The 18,744-nt window shown below is 46.3% G+C and overlaps 1 protein-coding gene across 1 annotated transcript in view; it reads left to right on the top strand.

Annotated features, from left to right (window-relative positions):
- Positions 1 to 17,752, top strand: part of LOC115317670 (serine/threonine-protein phosphatase 5) — a 41,471-nt gene extending 23,719 nt beyond the window's left edge. The window contains exons 12-14 of the mRNA XM_040213532.3: positions 9,187 to 9,406; positions 10,534 to 10,615; positions 17,034 to 17,752. Coding sequence (XP_040069466.1) covers positions 9,187 to 9,406; positions 10,534 to 10,615; positions 17,034 to 17,087 — 356 coding nt within the window. The 3' untranslated portion in view covers positions 17,088 to 17,752. The remainder of the gene's footprint in view (positions 1 to 9,186; positions 9,407 to 10,533; positions 10,616 to 17,033) is intronic.
- Positions 17,753 to 18,744: the final 992 nt, after the last annotated feature.

The raw sequence follows: 18,744 nt of genomic DNA, 5'->3' as shown, positions 1-18,744 counted from the left end.
TGAGAGCAAACACAAGCGTCGCTGCGGTCGCCGCGCCCTGATTGGGTGAGGTGTACCGTGACGTCAGGGCGAGTACCCCGCTCCGCGATCTCGCATCGGGTCGCTTCCCAGCGCCGGTTTCCTGGTTAGGCGTTGTGTGCCGCAAGCTCTTCGAGGAGCCGGACTTCGTTTACCCGGTGTACAAGACGTTGAGTTAGGCCGATATTAACGTGCTTCTGTACATTTTATAAGCCTGCTTGTCCCTTTTACCTTTAAAATTGGGTTACAAATCCCGAAAACTATCGGCGGAGGCAATTACGCCGATGAACCTCCCCGTCCGTCCACACGACGCAAGGCAATCTTGAGAGGGGTCAGTGAAGCGGTGACGCAAGTGTTTCAGACGCTGGAATTCTGTTCCTTGCATGTTCATGATTTAGGACGATATTACATCCCGCTTTCAAGGCATCTGAAGCGGCCTTTATATCATGGGCCTTTCGGTGGTCGGCAAATTAGCTCGCGACCCCGACTCTGCGCTGCCACTCTGCATGCGCTGGTTTGCAGATGTTTTAAAGGCCCTGCGTCTGATGATCTTTGAAGTGCTCATGAAACAGGGTTGTTTTACATAAATGTAGCTTCTTCCTGAATTAATTATATAGTTTATACGCTTATGCAGGCATATTTCTTAGGGGATTCACAATTACTGGAAATTAGTTTGTATGGTAGCAGCAAAAACGGCCGAATTTCCCCCAGTTGGCTCTGTGATATGCAGTAAACTGCCCAAAATATGCACAGCAATAGTGACGTAATTTGGGATGTTTATACTTTTTCCTGACATTCTTTATTCCAGCCTTTGGTATTCGGAAAATACACCTTTTAGTCTGAATTGTCATTTCCATTTAAGAGTCACTGCCGCAGGTCCCCAAAAGCTTCCTCAGCCTCCAAACTCCCTGCAACTGGACTCTCTGACAACAGAGGAAAACAGGAGTAAAAGCAAGCATTCGAACGTCTGTCCAGTGGTAGATGCAGCACTGGTAGCAGAAAATGTGGAACCTGTGAAGGGCGACAGTCTGCGTGAGAAAAGCTTCTGGTACTTTAGCTTCAGGACAATTGGATTTAAGTAAAATCAAAATTTTAGGGCTTAATGGACTAATAACGAGCTAGACACCCTAGCTTACGTTTGTTATATATTACTTGAGGATTGATATAAACAAGTCCACAGATACCACCCGTGTAGTCCATTGAAATACTATCCGAATCCAGCAAAGGTCAAGTGCAAGCAATGTATATAATAAATGTTCCTTGTGTGTTTTTTTACTTTGCCCCTGCACTTGGGCTGTCTTACTTGTGATTCTCTCCCCATGACCGAGACTGTATTTAGCACGTTGCTCGATCAGCATGCAGCTTTTCTGCTTCGGCGATCTTGTTTAAAGACAGAGATACAAAAAAAAAAAATAGTATACATAACCTGCCAATTCATTCGGACCATCAGCAGCGTTTATTGTGCGAGATGTAAATCTGTAGTGATGCCCCTGCAATTGTGGCCATATTTCTTTATTTTCACATACCAGCTGTGGTTCATGCGTTGCCTTGCCTGTCAGCCATGCTTAAAATGTTCGTTGAAGTTTCGCCTGTAGCTACAGGCCATACCTCAATAAAGGCGTATATAAAAATTTACACTTCCTACGAAAAGCACGCCAAAAAAAAATTAAATAGAAACAACCGCGCCGACAGCTAGCGTCGTCACAGCGTCCACAGGGCGAGCGGGGCGAGTCGGGGAAAAATTCTCTCCTCGCCGTGACGTCACCCCGGTTCGCCGTAAGGGGGCGCCAGGCGAACTTCTCGGGGCTAATAGGCTGATTCTGGAGTAGCCACAACTATTCTAAGAATGCGAACCACTTCACAACGGCAGCCACGAGCAAGAGTTCGATGTTCGGTAGAGCTCGCGGATACAGCCCAAAGATGGAGAACCGCAACCTCGCGGTTTGTCGTCTGCTAGCGGAGTCGGGCGCGTGCCCTCTCTCGTTTTACCCCGCCAAACCCGCTGAACTTCCCGGATGTGTGCAGAGGGCGCTGCGGTCGACAGTGATGTGATTGCTGCGCCAATTGTGCCAAACTGCGCGAAGGGGCTAACCCTGCTACATCCTGCTACATTTTGCCAAAATATTGGTAATCTGCGCCAAGCCTGCGCCAAAGGACCAATTTTGGTCGCCTTTCAAAACCGAAACTAAACTAAGTACCGTCATTGAGCGCACGTGAGCTAGGTGGCGTAAGCGGCCGCCCGACACAAAGTGCCCTGCATCAATCGTCCATCTGGTCTTGCATGGTATTCTTCCGTGCCGTCTTTTTCCGCGCTCTCGTCGTCTCGTAAGTCTCGTCTCGCGGCTAGCATGCTGGCCCTGGGTACCAGCCATGACATCAGACTGAAACGAAACTACGTTTCTGCGCGGCGGGAGTCACTTTTTAGCTGAAGCACACGCTTTTGAAATCAACAGCCATGTGAAAATTATACTTGGTCCTTGCTTGCCAGTCCGCACGACGCTGCAGATATGGAGCTTCCTAAACTGAAACATAAGGACCGCCGCATATTCATCAACATTTCTGTTCTTGTTTAAAACATACGCTGCTACCAAAAATTTTTCTTAAGTGCTGTGTCGGTGCATTGATTACCTAGGTTTCTATTGGTGGGCTTTCTTTCGAGAGGGACCCCGGTACGCGCAAAATGTGTCGCGAAAGAAAGTTGGGGAAGAGAAGTGACCTAAAGCAAAGAAGGCAATGTCTGCACGCTGAACCCGCACAGCGCGCTTGTTTGTCTCAAGTTCAGTCGTTGCACAAAGCGCTCCAACAACGTTTTGACCCTGACTCGCGATGTCCTGCATCGATGCACTCAGGTTCTTTTTTTCTGTATGTTTAGCTTGGACCTCGCCCGCCGGCCTGGCAAGCACGCGGCGCTGGACTGTCTTTTGTCGCATGCTGCGCAGTTACATTTTGCATACATTTTGACAGCCAGTTGGCGACGGAGTGGAAAGGCATGGTTTCGGTTTTGATCGAACAGCCGTTTCGCTCGCGCGACGAAGCACGTGCAGCTGCAAGCCTGCCGGAGTTGCCCTTACGTGCATGCGAACATGATTGCACGACAGAGGAACGTTTACAATCTATGGTTTTACGTTTACTCACTTTTGACGAAAATCTGGCACGTCGGGAATCAGTAAAACGGTGGCAAGCGGTTTTTTGGAATTTCTCGGCGGGCCCATATCACATAAGCAAATGACGTCTTAGTGAACAGCGACATTTGAGCGAATCGACGTTTTAGCGAATACCGGGGGCGCGCGTTAATCCTACCCTCGCGCTGCGCTTACGCCGTTTCGCAGCGACAGTCTACGGCGGCTCGACAAAATTGTGAACCGATCGACTTGGCTCACCCGAAAACGCAGCTTCTCTGCGTCCGACTATTCGGTAAAGCGTCATTCGGTAAAACGTGGGCGTTCGCTAAAACGTCATTTGATCAAGCGAGTACCTCCCCATTATACTAGCCTAAGATAAAGCAAAGCTTACAGCAGCCTTGCAAAAAGTTTCGAAAAGCAAAAAGTACCCGCTAGTCGTAATGCACCTTTTTCTTGTGTACAATGTCGCATTACACTGCAGTTGTTACGTGTTTCATCAGTCGGAGACTGCTTCCGTTTATTATATTATATAACTAGTCAAACCTAATGCTATGATATTTACTACTAAGCTGGTCGTTTTCAAATAAATTATAATATGTGCAGTTTGGTTTTTATCTATCTACAGTAGATACATATATATGTATCATATAACTGAAGCATTGCAAAATGTGTCAAGTCATTGGCATTTCAATTAGATCTTGAAAGTCTCCCAGGTGATCGAACTTGACCATAATTCGTTTATTTCGGAGAGCAAGGTACCCTTCGCGTGTCCAGCACTTTAAACAAATATTTTTATTTTTCTAAGAATATCTGCTTTGAAAGCCATTTTTGCTGCTCCAAAGCACTGTTTCGGCTGCTTCAAAACACTGTTTTGGCTGCTCCAAAAGCCACATTTGCTGCTCCAAAAGCCACATTTGCTGCTCCAAAACATAGTTTTGGCTGCTCCAAAGACCACTTGTGCTGCTCCAAAACATTGTTTTGGCTGCTCCGAAAGGTGCTCCAAAATGGCTTAGGCCAATCACATCACTGGGTCGAACAAAATGGTGCCGCCCAGAGAGCGCTAAATGGAATGGTCTATCTGTTCTCCCCGCTTCTTCGAGCAACCTCCTTGCCCCGCGAGTGCCGCTTGCGGCTCGCGCTGTTATCTAGTGTCGCACAGGAAAGCGTGCTCTCTGCGTCGGTCAGTCGGCGCGATCGCCGGGCTGTTCCGAAAACCGCACTATAACCGGTATTTCCCTTTGCGCGCCTGCATTTTAAGCGGTATGTAATTACATGGAGTTCTATGGGAGGCGAACCGGTGGTTTAAAAAAGCCGCGTTATACCCGGTCCTGCACTATAAGTGGTTACGTTGTAGGTGGTCTATACTGTATTAGCAAATTTCATTATGGCGGACTCTTCAACAGCAGTCATTAGTTTCTGACATTATGCGGCTCTGGTTAGATTACAGTGGCATCAACTATGAGAACTGCTGTCGTCGCGCTCGGCGCCTTGCTATGACCCAAAGCGCGCAATGATAACAATCATCGGTACAGCTCAATTAAAAAAATCTCTACTTTTCAGAGTTCGGAAGTTTCAACAAATTCATATTTCATCTGTCTTACTGGTTAGGACGGACACCAGTCATAATCTACAGTGTGATTCAAGGAGACGCCAGGCTCTTTAACTCGACCGCGAAATTCGGTTTCTTAATCTATCGCGCTACGACTTTCTGCAGCGTTGCCCACAGATAGTGCAGTTTTCTTGTGAAATTTGCAAAGAGCGAATTTACCTGAGGAAAAAGTGAAGAAAGAAAAAGGCTTAGCTCCCATGGAAATGCGGCAAAGCCAAAGGTCTTCGAACAATACGGCGCCGTTTCGCACGGGAAACAAGAGATGGCGCAACGAACGCCGCCAACGAACGCTGGCAACGAACGAGCATACGGCGCCGAGAGCCGACGTCTTTAGCAGACAATCTTTTCAACTGAAAAGCAGTGCACGTTCCGTAGGTGGCGACAGTCGCAGAAACAAAAACAGGCGCGGTAACAACAAGGAACTGCGGTTCCTTGTCTGCTTAAGACGCCGGCTCTCGGCGTCATATGCTTGTTTGTTGGCGGCAGTTGGCGTCGCGACCGCTTGCGCCATCTCTTGTCTCCCGTGCGAAACGGCGCCGTGTTGTTTGAAGACCGGTGGCTTCGCTGCGTTTCCATAGGAGCTAAGCCTTTTTCTTTCTTTACTTTTCCTCAGGTAAGTTTGCTCTTTGCAAATTTTACAAAAAAAAATGCACCATTTGTGGGCAACGCTGCACAAAGTCGTAGTGCTGTAGGTTAAGAAACCGAATTTTGCGGTTGATTTAAAGAGCCTGGCCACTGTTTGATATACCCTGTAGATTATGACAGAAAAAACAATTTCTGCATAAAAATTTGATTTTTAAAAATGTCATATTTACATCCACCAACATCACGAGAGTATTCCGAGAAAGTTTCATTAATTTACACTGCATAGTTAATTTTTTATAAACTATTTACAATCCATTGATGCTAAAGAAAAGGTAGAGGTTGGAGCACTTCAAACACATTTTTCTCCCTTCAACCTTTTGCCATAAATTTCACTTTAGGAAAACTATTGTTTTGTTATTACATAACTTAGATTCATTTTTATGAGTTTTTCTGGAGAAATCAGAGAAGTGATTCAAACCTTCACATTTTTGGGTAGTGGAGAGGCCAGCCCCTTAAAGAGGCTGGCCTCTCCTTGAATCACCCTGTAGTAGGGGTATCTGCATTCTGCATGCTTCTTTTACAACAGGCCCAAATTTCTGTCGGTATCAAGGTCTGTTGTAATGAGTTTATACTGTGGTGCAGGTTTGACACTGAATGGTTGTCTTGTTAGACCTTTTGCACATGACAACAGGCGCATGCATGCTTTCTTGGGTTAGATATTGTCTCGATCCGACACTGCACCCACACACGTTTTCTTGGAACTTGGTTGCTGAATTTCACGAAGCTTTGCTTTAAACAGAGAGCAAATATGGGGTTTTCAAAACCACACTTTTCTTTTTCTTATACAAGTGAAATGTGATTCAAAAGAATGAGTTCATTGATAAGCGGAGTGATTCTCAAAATTTGGGGAATGATGCTCGATAAATATAAGCCCTCAAGCTTAAGGAAAAGTGCTCACGCCCAAAATGTTGAGCTGACTGCGGTGAACTCATTCTTTATGGTGAGGGCGATACATCTCCTTTATGAGGATTTCTGGCAGGAGCACAAGTTGTCAGGCCGACAAGGGTTAGGTGAGCACTGCGCAATATGGTTAGGACGGACACGACGTCAACACTTAGTTCGCTCATACAAAATAGTGACAGTTGCCATTTGTCCAAGTCCAGGATGAGCACATTCTGCCACACTAGAATAGTAGTTTTGATACAGACTGCATTGCAAAGGAAAACTGGGAAAGTTTGGGGGGTCACCTGTTTGCTGCGCTAACTGGTTCGCATTCTGTCCATTGTTTCTCACCACTTCTATTCTTGACCAAAGTCTTTGTGCCCACGACCGACCGTCTGCAAGAATTTTCTGCCCGACGTGTGGAACAGCATGAGACGTTTGCAAACCGCTTTTCCACCTGAAAAAGAAACAAACTGCAGGTTAATACGTGCACTGCGACAGAGTTAGCGGGAACGTGGCATTGGCACATCTTCGTGTTTTACTCGTTCTAATTATGTGGGACACTACCCAGAAAACATAATTTTGCAAAAAAATGTTGATTTTGAAAAGTGTCCTATTTTCATCTGCCAACATCTCGAGATTATTCCCAGAAAGTTTCAATTGTTTACAGTGCATGGTTATTAATGCGAAAGCATTAACTGTCCCAGGGAGCAAGCAGACGTCATCAGTTTGAAGCGCGAAAACGGCACCTAGTTTCCCTGATCCAAAAGGTTCCATTGGCTGGCACGTGGTGACGAGGCTCCCATTGGCCGCTGCGCGTGTCAGTTTCAGCGACCGCCGCCAGATGGCGCTGTGTGTCCGTGCCGCAAGCGTGTCTTGCTCCGGTTAAAACAGATACTTTGGGACGTGCTCGGAAGCTTCTGCTGGTCTCGCCGCCGACCAACGTGTTGTTGCCTGCATCATCCACATCGTCGGCGGTACTTCTGCTCATCCCGCCGCCGACGACCATGGCGCCACCTCTGGCATTCACATCATCGCCAATGCTTCTGCCACAACTCGAAAACATTACTCGCGCCACAAACTCCGCGGATCACTCTGCGGCGTTCCATTGGACATTCATGTTTTCGCATTCACAACTCATAAGAAGTGCTTTGGTGTCTTTATTTTCAATCCACCAATGCTAAAGAAAAGGTAGAAGTTCAAGCACTTTGAATGCATTTTTCTCCAATCCACCCTTTGCCGTAAATCCCACCTTAATAAAACTATGGTTTCAGTATGAAACTATCGAGAGATTTAATATTTACAGCTTATATGCCGAAACTTTATGGAGCCGGTTACTATGCATTTGGATTCTGCATTTTCACGTTCCTTTGTTATATAAAAAGAATTTTGTTTGAAAAATGCATATTTTTTAAAATTTATTTGTATAGTAATCGGCAACACGTATTCCGCCATGCATTCCACCAGAAAAACGTGTGGTTATTGACACCATTTCACGACAGATTCATTGAGCAGATTCCATGCAAAGCTATACTTTACTTCATTCCGGGGGTATAAAATTGGTTCACAGGGCTGAAACTTTGCATGCCCTCCCTCTATATGGCTGCAAACGCCACGTGCAAATATCACGCCGATTGATTGAGCGGTTCAAAAGTTTACATTCCTAGATAGTCTCCCCCCTCAAGGCTGGTGGGCTGGTTCACAAATCTGTGTTTGACTGTGCCATGATCGCCTGCAATGGCATATGACGAAACAATGCATCGGTACCATCTACAGGGCATTTTCGATGCTGTCCGGGCGTAAAAAAGGTTTTATTAATATGCCAATGAACTGAGTGCAATAATACTTCTCACAGAGGTGTGTTTAAATGGTGCATTTATCATACTCATATTTTATGAGCGCAAGTTTCAGAAAAAAAATATAAGCCTAAAAGCACCTGTTATTTTCTTTCTTATTCACTTAAGGGGAATTGGCAAAAACCATGTGGTTTTTGCCAATTGGCAGATGGCACAACATAAAGACCTGAAAGCTTCTTGGAGATGAATTCCCAAAAGCAGATCCAAGCATGTGTGGTTCCATCTGAACTGTGTCAACCAAACTGCTTTAAAGGGGTACTCCGCCGATTTTTGAGCTACCTCAGCTAACTATATTTTCTGACTCCCCGGCCTTTACCCTTTCTGGTATGCTATTTAGTATCGTGAAATTCATAATAGTTATTGCGAAATCGGCAAATGAAAATGATGCAAAAACCAACATTCAAATATACCCGCCCTTTTCAGTGCCGTGACGTCAGTGGAAGGCCAGCTAGCCAGTCGGGCGAGCAGTCTAAAAAATAGAATATGCCAATCATTTGTTCCGTGCTGAAGCGCGGGTCCTGGAGCGAGCTTCCAAAGCATTCATTTGACACCATGAAACAGCTTCAAATCAGTTGGGAACAAATTCTACAGTCCAAAGAGTGAACCCCTACACTTCCACTGACATACTTTTTCGTTGTTGCCAGTAGAGACTTTCAGTTTGAAAAACACGGTGAGAAACAAAATTGTAAATTCAATAACTTCGTAAAAAAAAATTATTTTGACCCAATATTTGGGATACTATTTTGGCGATGTTGTTTGGCGAGTTTAGCAAAATTTCAAGCTAATCGGGGACCATGAAGAAATCGGCGGAGTACCCCTTTAACCGTGTTTTGCATAGAAAAAAAAAGGCTTTTCCACGCTTCAATTTTTTTTACTGAAACCGACAGAAAATTTAGGTAGGGTAAATGCACTTCAATCATTAATTTATTCATAGGACCTTTTTTACGCCCTACCAGTGCTCAGAAAAACACTCTTTTGGGTAGCCCCGAAACAGTAAAAGGCAAATTCCCCCGTTCTTCTGTGACCTGTGGACGTTTGTCTCGGGGCGGTGCAGGGATCATGTGCGAGCTGCTCTGGTCGGACCCCCAGCCCCAGGAGGGCCGGTCGCCGAGCAAGCGGGGCGTGGGCATCCACTTTGGGCCGGACGTGACGCGGCGCTTCCTGGAGCGGAACGGGCTGGACTATGTCATCCGCAGCCACGAGGTCAAGGCCGACGGATACGAGGTGGCCCACGAGGGGAAGTGCATCACCGTCTTCTCGGCCCCAAACTACTGGTGAGCCGAGGGATTCCTTTCCAAGTTCACGGGATATACGGGACAAGAAAAGAGAACCGCCGCATCACGCTGCCAAAGTCCCACGCTGCATTTGTTAAAGGGAAGCTGTAGATGTCGTGGAATTCGAACAAACGGGAATTGTAATGTAGACACCTTAAAAAATTGTGTCTTAAGTATTATTTCAATCTTCTTAGTAGGAGCGTCGTAATAGCCAATGAAAATTTCGACGTAGACTCGTCCATTGCGGCGCACCGACGGTAGGAAAGCGCGAGAGTGGAGAGAAAAACCAGAAAAAATGACTTCATCAGTGGGGTCAGGTGACTGTCGCTTGCCACTAAGCTGGCTTGGGTATGCCGTCAATGACGTCACAACGCTCTGGACAGATAAGGCAGCAGAGAGGATTGCCGCATGCCCAATGGCAATCCCTGCGCATATTTTTCGAAATACATGCAGTTTACGTTTACTTCTGCCCTAAATAAGTGCAATACCGAATTCACTAGACGAAAAGTTATAGAAGTCCGCTTTTAACTCAGATTTCTTGAAAAGTGCTTCAGCTTCCCTTTAAAAGGCTTCTGTGCATAAAATAAATTAGTGTGTCACTCTAAGCAGACATTGGTGATGGTTTCTCCACATAGGGTGCAAGAAGCGTCAGGATACATTTGGTTCTGTTAAGGCGTCGTAGCTATTGTCGCAACTGTACTGTGGGTTCACGCGGGCTGCTAATTTTTTTATTCGTGGCGGTCTTCATTCGGAGTTAAGAACAAGGTGTCACTTGAGAAGTTGACCCGTCAGCAGCCTAAACGGCCCTAGTTGAGGCTGCATATAGAAAGTTCTGTATGAGCTGCTGGAGTCACTCAATGTTTGTAGAGTACCGCATCCCAAACCTTCTGTGTGAAAGGTGGTTGGTTGCTTGTGACCATAATGATGCCATCCGAGGTTAAGCATTTAAGCTCTTTCGAGGTTTATTACAGAATTTTTGTGTCCGATTTACAAGTACCAGCCATCATTATTGAATCTCGGTTTCATGCTTTTGTGTTGTCTGGGCAAATATACTGGAAGCTGTTTTTGCTGCTTCCTGTATTCATTTTTTTTTCGGGGTGACTCATTCTGCTTGTGGTGACTTGCAGTGACACCATGGGGAACAAGGGAGCCTTCATCACCATGACTGGGTCCAACCTTTCGCCCAAGTTCACCACATATGAGGCTGTGGTGAGTGTTGTGCCCTTCCTCTCCTTGTCACCTTAACTACTTTGTGATGCTGTGTAGTACATCAACCTAGTTTTGAGGTAGATGATCTGTGCTGTTGACTTTCTTGCTTGTCTTCGTGGTCCTGTGCCTCTTGCAAGGCCCACATTGTCCTACTAGGGAACCACTACCGTAAAATCCCAAAATGGTGCCCACCCCTCTGCCAGGGATAATTGTAGAAAAAAAGTGGGGTGGGCCATGCTTCGATAGTCAACTCCGAAAAACACGAAAAATATGTGAAACAGCTGATTTCTTTGTGCCTTTATTCTCGCTAATCCTCGTCGCAAAATCCGTTGAAGGAAACATCACTGCCGCTGTCAAAAGTCAAGTCCAAGGCCTCGTCCACCAGGCTGTCGTGTTCCCCGGGTCCTGCCTCTGCCACATCATCCACCGACGTCAAACGGTCGTTGAGTTCTCCGTCCTCCGTTCCATCGAGGCTAGTTAAAATGCTTGCCCTCTTGAAGTACCGCGGCACCATGCCCTCGAAGATGGAGGCCCACGATTCTGCCACAAAGTCTACAACATTCTGCTTAGGCGTCCTCTTTAGATTTCTTTTGGAGGTCAGTTTGCCCGCCCGGAAGAGCACGGCCCAACGCTTGTGCAACACATCCTTGAACGATTTCATCCACAACGCATCGGCAGGTTGCAGTATTTATGTGCAGCCGCCTGGTATCAGGGCTACATCTGTGTCCCTGGCATAGAGAGCTTCTTGGGCAGCCTCAGTTTTATGAATCGGTACCTGGTCCAGCATGAGGAGCCTTCGCACGTCGTCGACATTCGGTCCCCAGACCCTGCATATCCACTCTTGATGGATGGGATAGGTCATCCACCCGTTTCTAGATGATGTGACCTGCACATTTCCTGAAAAGAATACCAGTACAAAATTAATTGACAACTTCGAATCGACTGATTTACGAAAGCACATGCTGTAGGAAAGCACAAAGGCAACAGGCCTCAGACACGACCGGTGGATGAATGCGGCCTACCCACTGGGCGTACCTGACCATTGAAATGGGGCGGCGGGCTGTGCCATTTTTTGCGACTATGGCGAAGCAAGACGAAATCTATGTGGCTCTAGGGTAACTAATGGCACCACAATCGGACCTTTCTTTTTTTTTTTTTAATGCGAAAGCAATACTTGTTTTATGAGGCGAGCCGACGTCTGAAGCTTTAAAGGCCCGTTCACACTTGCGACAGTCGCTGGAGCGACTAGCGACTGGTTTTTGCTCTCAGAGCGACCAAAACAGGTCGGCAGCGACCGATTTTGGGCAGTCGCTCCCTGACCGATTTTTCAAGTCGCAAAACCGAGTCGCTGGACGACGGAGCCAATCAGCGTCTCGTCGGAAGTGACGTGTGCGTTTGTTTACATCCGGCACTGCTTCCCGCGGAAAATAGCGACGCGCGCACGGCGGCGGTCACTGGCATGGAGTTCTCCGCGGAAGCTCTTATTAATGCTGTCAATGACTATTTGTTTCTTTACAATAAGCGGCACCCCGACCAGAAGGATCGGGCAAAAAGCTGCCGGCCTAAAACGAGATCGGCGACATTTTCGGCATGGCAGGTACGTACAATATCACGGTTGAGGGAGCGCACATATAGCCGTTGTTTTACGTTCGGAAGCACCATTACGTTTTCTTGTTTTTTTCCTGCCGGCACCTTTGGTCAGGAAAACCTTTCAGCCGGCTCGAAAAGGTGTTGATTACTATCCATTAAGTTAGCAGCGAGCCTGGCAACTCGTCGGTCGCTCAATCAGGTGTGAACACTGGTGGTCGCCAGTCGCTGCAGCGACTGTCCCAAGTCGCGGGTGTGAACGGGCCTTAAAGCCGCGCCAAACGGCACCTAAACTGCTTCCTCCAAGTGAAGCTGGCTCCCAGCTTTGAAACCATGCAAAAAGCCTAGCCAAACGGCACCTAGTTTCCTTGATCCTAAAGGAGCGGGGAGAAGCCGATGGATTTCGGCTTCAATCCGAAATCCATCGGCGCGTGTCATAGTTTCAAGGAACGAGGCTCCCATTGGCCGCTGCTCGTCAGTTTCAACGACTGCCACCCCGTGACACTGCGTGTCCGCGCCGTCAGCGTGCCGGTAACACGAAGCATCCAAAGTCAGAGCGGCGAGGAGGACGCGCGCTCTGCCGTCAACGCAAATATGTCGCAGACGAAATAAGGGAGTGGAAGAATGACATGCATGCTTTTGCATTTACAACTCGTAAGAAGTGCTTAGGTGTACCTCGAGCCTTTTTAATGCAAAAGCATTAACTGGGTCCCATGGAGCGAGCTGACGTCATCGGTTTGAAGCGCGAAAACAGCACCTAGTTTCCCTGATCCCAAAGGTCCCATTGACTGGCATGCGGCGACGAGGCTCCCATTGGCCACTGCACGTGTCGGTTTCAACGACTGCCGCCAGATGGCGCTGCGTGTCCGTGTCGCCAGCACGCCGATAAAACTAACCGTTGCATCCCGATCCCACTACGGGCCATACGTCGGTTAAATCGGACACATTGGCGCACGCTCGAAGGTTTCTGCTCGTCTTCCCGCCAACTGACATGCCGTCGCCTCCATCATCCACATTGTCGGCGGTGCTTCTGCTCGTCTCGACGCCGACGAACATGGCGCCGCCTTTAGAATCCATGTCGTCGGACATTCATGCTTTCGCATTCACAATTCATGAAAAGTGCTTAGGTGTCTTCAGACTTTTTATTTCCAAGTTTGATGGGGCGGTTTATGGTGGGGCAGTTTTATAGTTTCCGTTTCTGTCTTGCGGAGTTCTAAGCATGTAGCTACCTATATCTACAGTAGAGGAGGCTTAAAAACAACGTACAATCGCCGGCCGATTTTTCGGATGCCAATAATTCAGACTTTTCCCATATTTTTGACCTAAAGGGAGAACCGTGACCTACCCGATAGAAATAGTACATATTCACAACTGATGTTTCGGACAGCTTGAAGTCCAAATGTTCGATATTTCGGACAAAATCGTCTCGAGCGATCACTGGGAAACACCACTGTGAAGTGGCCCTTTTGAATTCTGTGTTGGCTGCACATGGATTGGCTTGGTTTGGCAGGCCTAATTGAGTACTGCTAAGGCCTACCACTAGGTGATGCTGTATGGGCTTTTTCTAGCTGTGCGTCATTATCATCATCATTGTTGCTACCATTTTGCTTTGTTAATGCGCCATTGCAGTCGTCAACTTGCGCTTCATCTCGACCTCGTTTCGGTGAATTGTGTTTTTGGACTATGCTGGCTTGGACGTCGTTGCCATATGTTCTTCTGCCGCTGTGATGTGTTGCTAAGAAGCGCAGAAAGTACTGGACTGTAACGCTAGAAAAGAAGGCAGCGATTCTCAAGTTAATCGAAAGTTGCCCAACGCGAACAGAGGCGTAACCTGAAACAAGGTGCGATGGCCTAACCTTCGCGCCGCGTAACTTGAAGCAAGGCACTATTTATGGCTTTTTCAAGCCCGCTTAGATGTAATAAAAGCAGGTTTCTGAATCTGCTGATTTTTCGGGCTGCTCTATTATTCTGACTCTCTTCTGGTCCCTGCAAAGTCTGAAAAATCGGTCGGCGACTGTACCTGGAATCTTGATTGCAAATAGTACCCTCAGGGGTATTCGGCCTGTTGGCTCTCTAAGCATGATCAACGCTGGAAGGTTGACTCTCGCTGCCGTCGCACCCAAAGCCACGGTCATTCCTCACCGGGCACGGCCGGTGTTGGTGATTCAGATACTTGAGTCGCTGGTAACGTTAATCGTTCCTCTTACTGGACAGTCCATTTGAGCCATAGTCTGGTCCATGTTGGCGATGTCTTTCTGAAGGCCACAATCGCTTCAGCGGAGTCAGCAGGCAGCTTTTGACTTTTGTTTGTCCCAACCTGCGTAGACACATAGTAGCGCATTTTGCAGCGAGCGATGTACTGGCACGATGCTTGAAAGTTTCCCAGACCCATCTGTGCCACAAGCTGCCGCACATGTTCTTGGTGAAGCCGGTTGCTGACGGCTCGATCGGCTGATTTCTCAGTTTCCAGGAAATCCATCAATGCGTCATCAATTTCTTCACTTAAAACGGGTCGTCCACTACCCATGGTTCTCTTTAGCTTGGTCTTTCCAGGGCACAGCTGCACGAGCACTTGGTATTTCGTGTTCCATTCCCGTACACGCTCTCTGTCAACCTCGAAGTCGCATGCAGTCTTGCTCACGTTGATTCCGTTCTTGCGGTGCCACTCCACGATTTCCACCTTCTTCTGGATGGTGTAGCTAGACCTCATTTTGGGACTGCAGGAGAAACGTCTCCACAGTCCACTGGCAGATCAAGGAATGAGATGGCCAGGTCAGTTCAACCTAGTTTTCCTTTCCAGTTATCAGTTCGGACGATCGGATGCGGGGGCACCGAAAGAGTAACCTCGAACCTTTGTCGGGTTTTTCCCTCTTACACTCTAGTCCTCAAAAATGTGACCTCTTCCCTTTGTAAAAAGAATCGGGGGGGCTTTCAAAAGAATTAAAATAAAAAGTCTACCCGCACCTTTTTTACTTCTGGGAGTCGCTATTTCTGGAGGGTGGGTGATGTATCGGCAGAGTGACTGAAATAGATATTTGGGCAACAAAGGGGGGTGGGCCACCAATGGGTGTGGGCGTCCTTTCGAGATTTTACGGTAGGTTAGCCGAGGGACACTCCCCTCCTATCCATTCTTACCATTGATTACTTCAAGACTCTACAAACTTTCTTAACAGTTTTACTGCAGTATGACCTCCTTACAACAGGTCTGGTTAAAGCAGGCATTCGGTTGTAACATACCAATTTGTGAAGCTTGTTTGGTTTTTCTATCTATGCCATTGAGCCAACTTTGCTTATTACAGATTCTGTTATAACATTGATTCAGATATAATGGACTATATTAGAGACTTCGTAAGTAGTTCATCATTCGTTTATAGCTAGGCTGCCCAGTGCCGTGTTTTTCAATCAACAATAAAAAAAAAAAAAAAAAAAAAATCCGAAAAATACTTGGCAGTAAATTTTCTGTCAATTCGGATTTATCCGAAAAACTCTGAATTTCAAGGTCACAACGACAAAACAAGAAGCAGAAAAGGGCTGTTTTACAAATAACTTCATGAGAGTACAGGGTCGGTCGTCGTGAGGAGATGACACATCAGTTTCCTTTGAAATCTAGAAATAGTGACAAAAGGGGTTCGCATTTTGGCCCATCGAGGTTCCTTCAGGAAATGGGCCTTGGTACTCTAACTTTATTTATTTTGTTTTTGAATTTTAAATTCTAAGAACTAAAATAAAGTCCGAATTTCAAAGAATTGGGAATCTAACAAAATTAAACTCTGATAAACCTTGAATTTTCAGCGAACAATAAACTCCAAAGAACACCCTCTGAATTTTACGAGAAATAAACATGGAATTCTAATTATAGAGGGCTCTTCGACAGCAGTCATTATTTCGAACATTATGTGGCTTTGGTTCGGTAGCGGCGGCATAAATTTTGTGAACTGCTGTTATTGCACTCGGCGCATTGCAAGCCTCGTAGAACCCAAAGCGCGCAGTGTTGGCAATCATTAGCAGAGCTTACTAAAAAATCTCTACCTTTTGAAGCTCAGAAGTTTCAATTAACCAGTTTCTTCCTAATATCCATTCTCATCTCATCAGTCTCGCCGGTTAGAACAGACTCCAGTCATAATCCACCTCAGAGTCTGCAGTAAGGGTTTTTGCATTCTCCTTTTACAACAGGCTAAAATCTTCACCACAGTCAAGGTCTGTTATAATGAGTTCATACTGTATACGTGCAGTTGGAAGAAGAATGGCTCATACTCATGGTTGAGTGCATGACTTAGACATGTTTGGATTGTGCTTGAACTGGAAAACTCGGTTAAGGTGGGAGGCAACTGAGAGAGTTTAGGTGACCAAAGAACTTGCTTAAATTGCCCATAGTAGCACAAGAAACTTCTTTGTACCCCTGGGGCTACTTGGAAAGCTCAGTACTGTTTTTCTGGAGAAGGATTTACATTTTGAGGGTGCTGTGTGGGCGTGTTTTGCAGCATTAAGTTGTATGGGCATTATTTGATTGAGGAGGAAGACATAACTACCCAAAGGAGGGTCCTTTTTCAAAGCCTGCACTTAGCAGTGCCCTACACGAGAAGGGACTCTGAGTTCCAGTTTCAGGAAACTAACACACATCTTTTATATATCTTTATTCAGATGAGGTCACTGACGACTTGAGCAAACGGTCACACAGTAAAAGTGAGGAGAAACTACTGTGGTACAAAGAGCTATCATATTACGAACTAGTGATCCGAGAAAATATCCCAGCTACTGATGAACCTTGTGAAGCTATGTCAATCTTGCACTGGAAGCAGTGAGTCATTTAAATCCTTTTCTTCTTTTTCAGCCTCATCCCAACATTAAGCCCATGGCCTATGCCAGCAGTCTACTGGCACTTTGATGTCAGAAGACAGTTCTGCTGCTTGACACGCAACCATTTGCTCCGTCAGCAAGACATGGCACATTCTTGTGGTCTGGGCTCGGCCAGGCCACTGACTGGTGTACAGTAGTTACGTTGTTTTTTTTTGTTTTTTTATTATGTCAGAAATCACGGCTGTTGAATGCGGCAGGATCCTTCATTGCAATTTTTTGTTTTGTTTTTTCACTCATGACAGACTGTTTTTGGGAGCCACCAAACATAGCTGCAGTTCTTGGGACTGAGCTGGACTCTTTGTTATTATTTTTTTACAACTGCTTTAGGCGTGCCGTTTTTACATTGTCTTTGGAAGGAAAATAGGAAACAAAGATTGTCTTTCCCCCGTGTGTTTGCACTAGGGCGTAGCTTACGTACGGCCAACAGACGTCGTGCCCTTCTGTTACTTGCACGCCTCCCCGACGTGCGGCCGGGATTTCTCGTCTCGAGAAACGTGCACAGCCTTGGAGCGCAGCCTTTTTCTGCCGCCGAGGAGTTGGCGCGTTATTTTTGTACATGGAGTGCCACGCGCACCGAAGCTAGCGGATTGTGTACTGGCATCATCGAGTCATGGAGGAGTGGAGAAGCCAGTGTAATATAAGAGTTCTTGTGATAAGAAGCTAAAGATGTAATAAATCGTACTTGGAGCAATCTTTGTGTGTGTCATATCTCCGCAGCCGTTCACAAAGCCATCAGTGACTGGGCTCATAGAATGTTTCCTTTGGAAAGCAACCTTTTCACTTTCGGCAGCCGCGTCTCGTGGCGATCTGCCAGGCTTTTTAGTATAGAGGAGGCTATGGATCAACCTCTCCTTAGTTGCATTGAGGTATATGTGAGTGATTTGCTGCTGCATACATTCATATTTTAGAACGCAGCTCTTAGGTGCCAGTTTCCAGCTTGAGCGGCGGCGCCGTCAGCGTAACCGTGCGTTGCATTATGGATAAAATTCTCCGTTAAATTTAGCGGAGAAATTTCCTCGCTAAATTTAGCAGAAATATTTCCCTGCTAAATTTAGCGAAGAAATTCCCCGCTAAATTTAGTGGAAAAATGTCGCCGCTATATTTAGCGGAAAAACTGCCCAGCTAAATTTAGCGAAAATAATTCCCCGCTAAATTTAGCGGAAAAATTTCCTCTCTAATTTTAGCGGAAAAACTTCCCCGGTAAATTTAGCGGGAAATTTTTTCGCGGGACTTAGCGAAAACTTTTTGCTAAATGGGAGAGGGGGAGGAAGGGTATATCCTTCCCTCTTCCTCAAGAGCTGCGCTCTAATTCGGCATTACAGAAAATTGTAAATGTCTCATTTCTTTTTATAGAAAATTTAAGAAATGCTTTTTTTAATGTTCTTTTTGTGTGTGTGTTTGAGTGTTTATGGGTTACAACATCGACAAATTTATTGCTAGTTATACCTAAAACCGAAGTAATACTGAGCTCTATGATCCAGTGGCAGGGGTTATACATTTTTTCCGTATCTGAGTGCAATTTAGATTAAATTGTCGCAGACAAAATGATCCCGCACAAATTAGTTTCGGCCAAAAAGGTCCCAATTGAGTGATGCGATTGCCGTGCCGTTTGGCCCAAACTGCGTCAAAGGGCTGCTGCATCCTGCAGCATTTCACTAAAATGAGGAATTTGCGTCTACATTGTG

Source organism: Ixodes scapularis, unplaced genomic scaffold, assembly GCF_016920785.2.
Source record: "Ixodes scapularis isolate PalLabHiFi unplaced genomic scaffold, ASM1692078v2 PGA_scaffold4__175_contigs__length_147842914, whole genome shotgun sequence".
NCBI classification, from domain to species: domain Eukaryota; kingdom Metazoa; phylum Arthropoda; class Arachnida; order Ixodida; family Ixodidae; genus Ixodes; species Ixodes scapularis.
The sequence above is the reverse complement of the archived record's forward strand: the minus strand, read 5'-3'. Positions and strand labels throughout refer to the sequence as shown.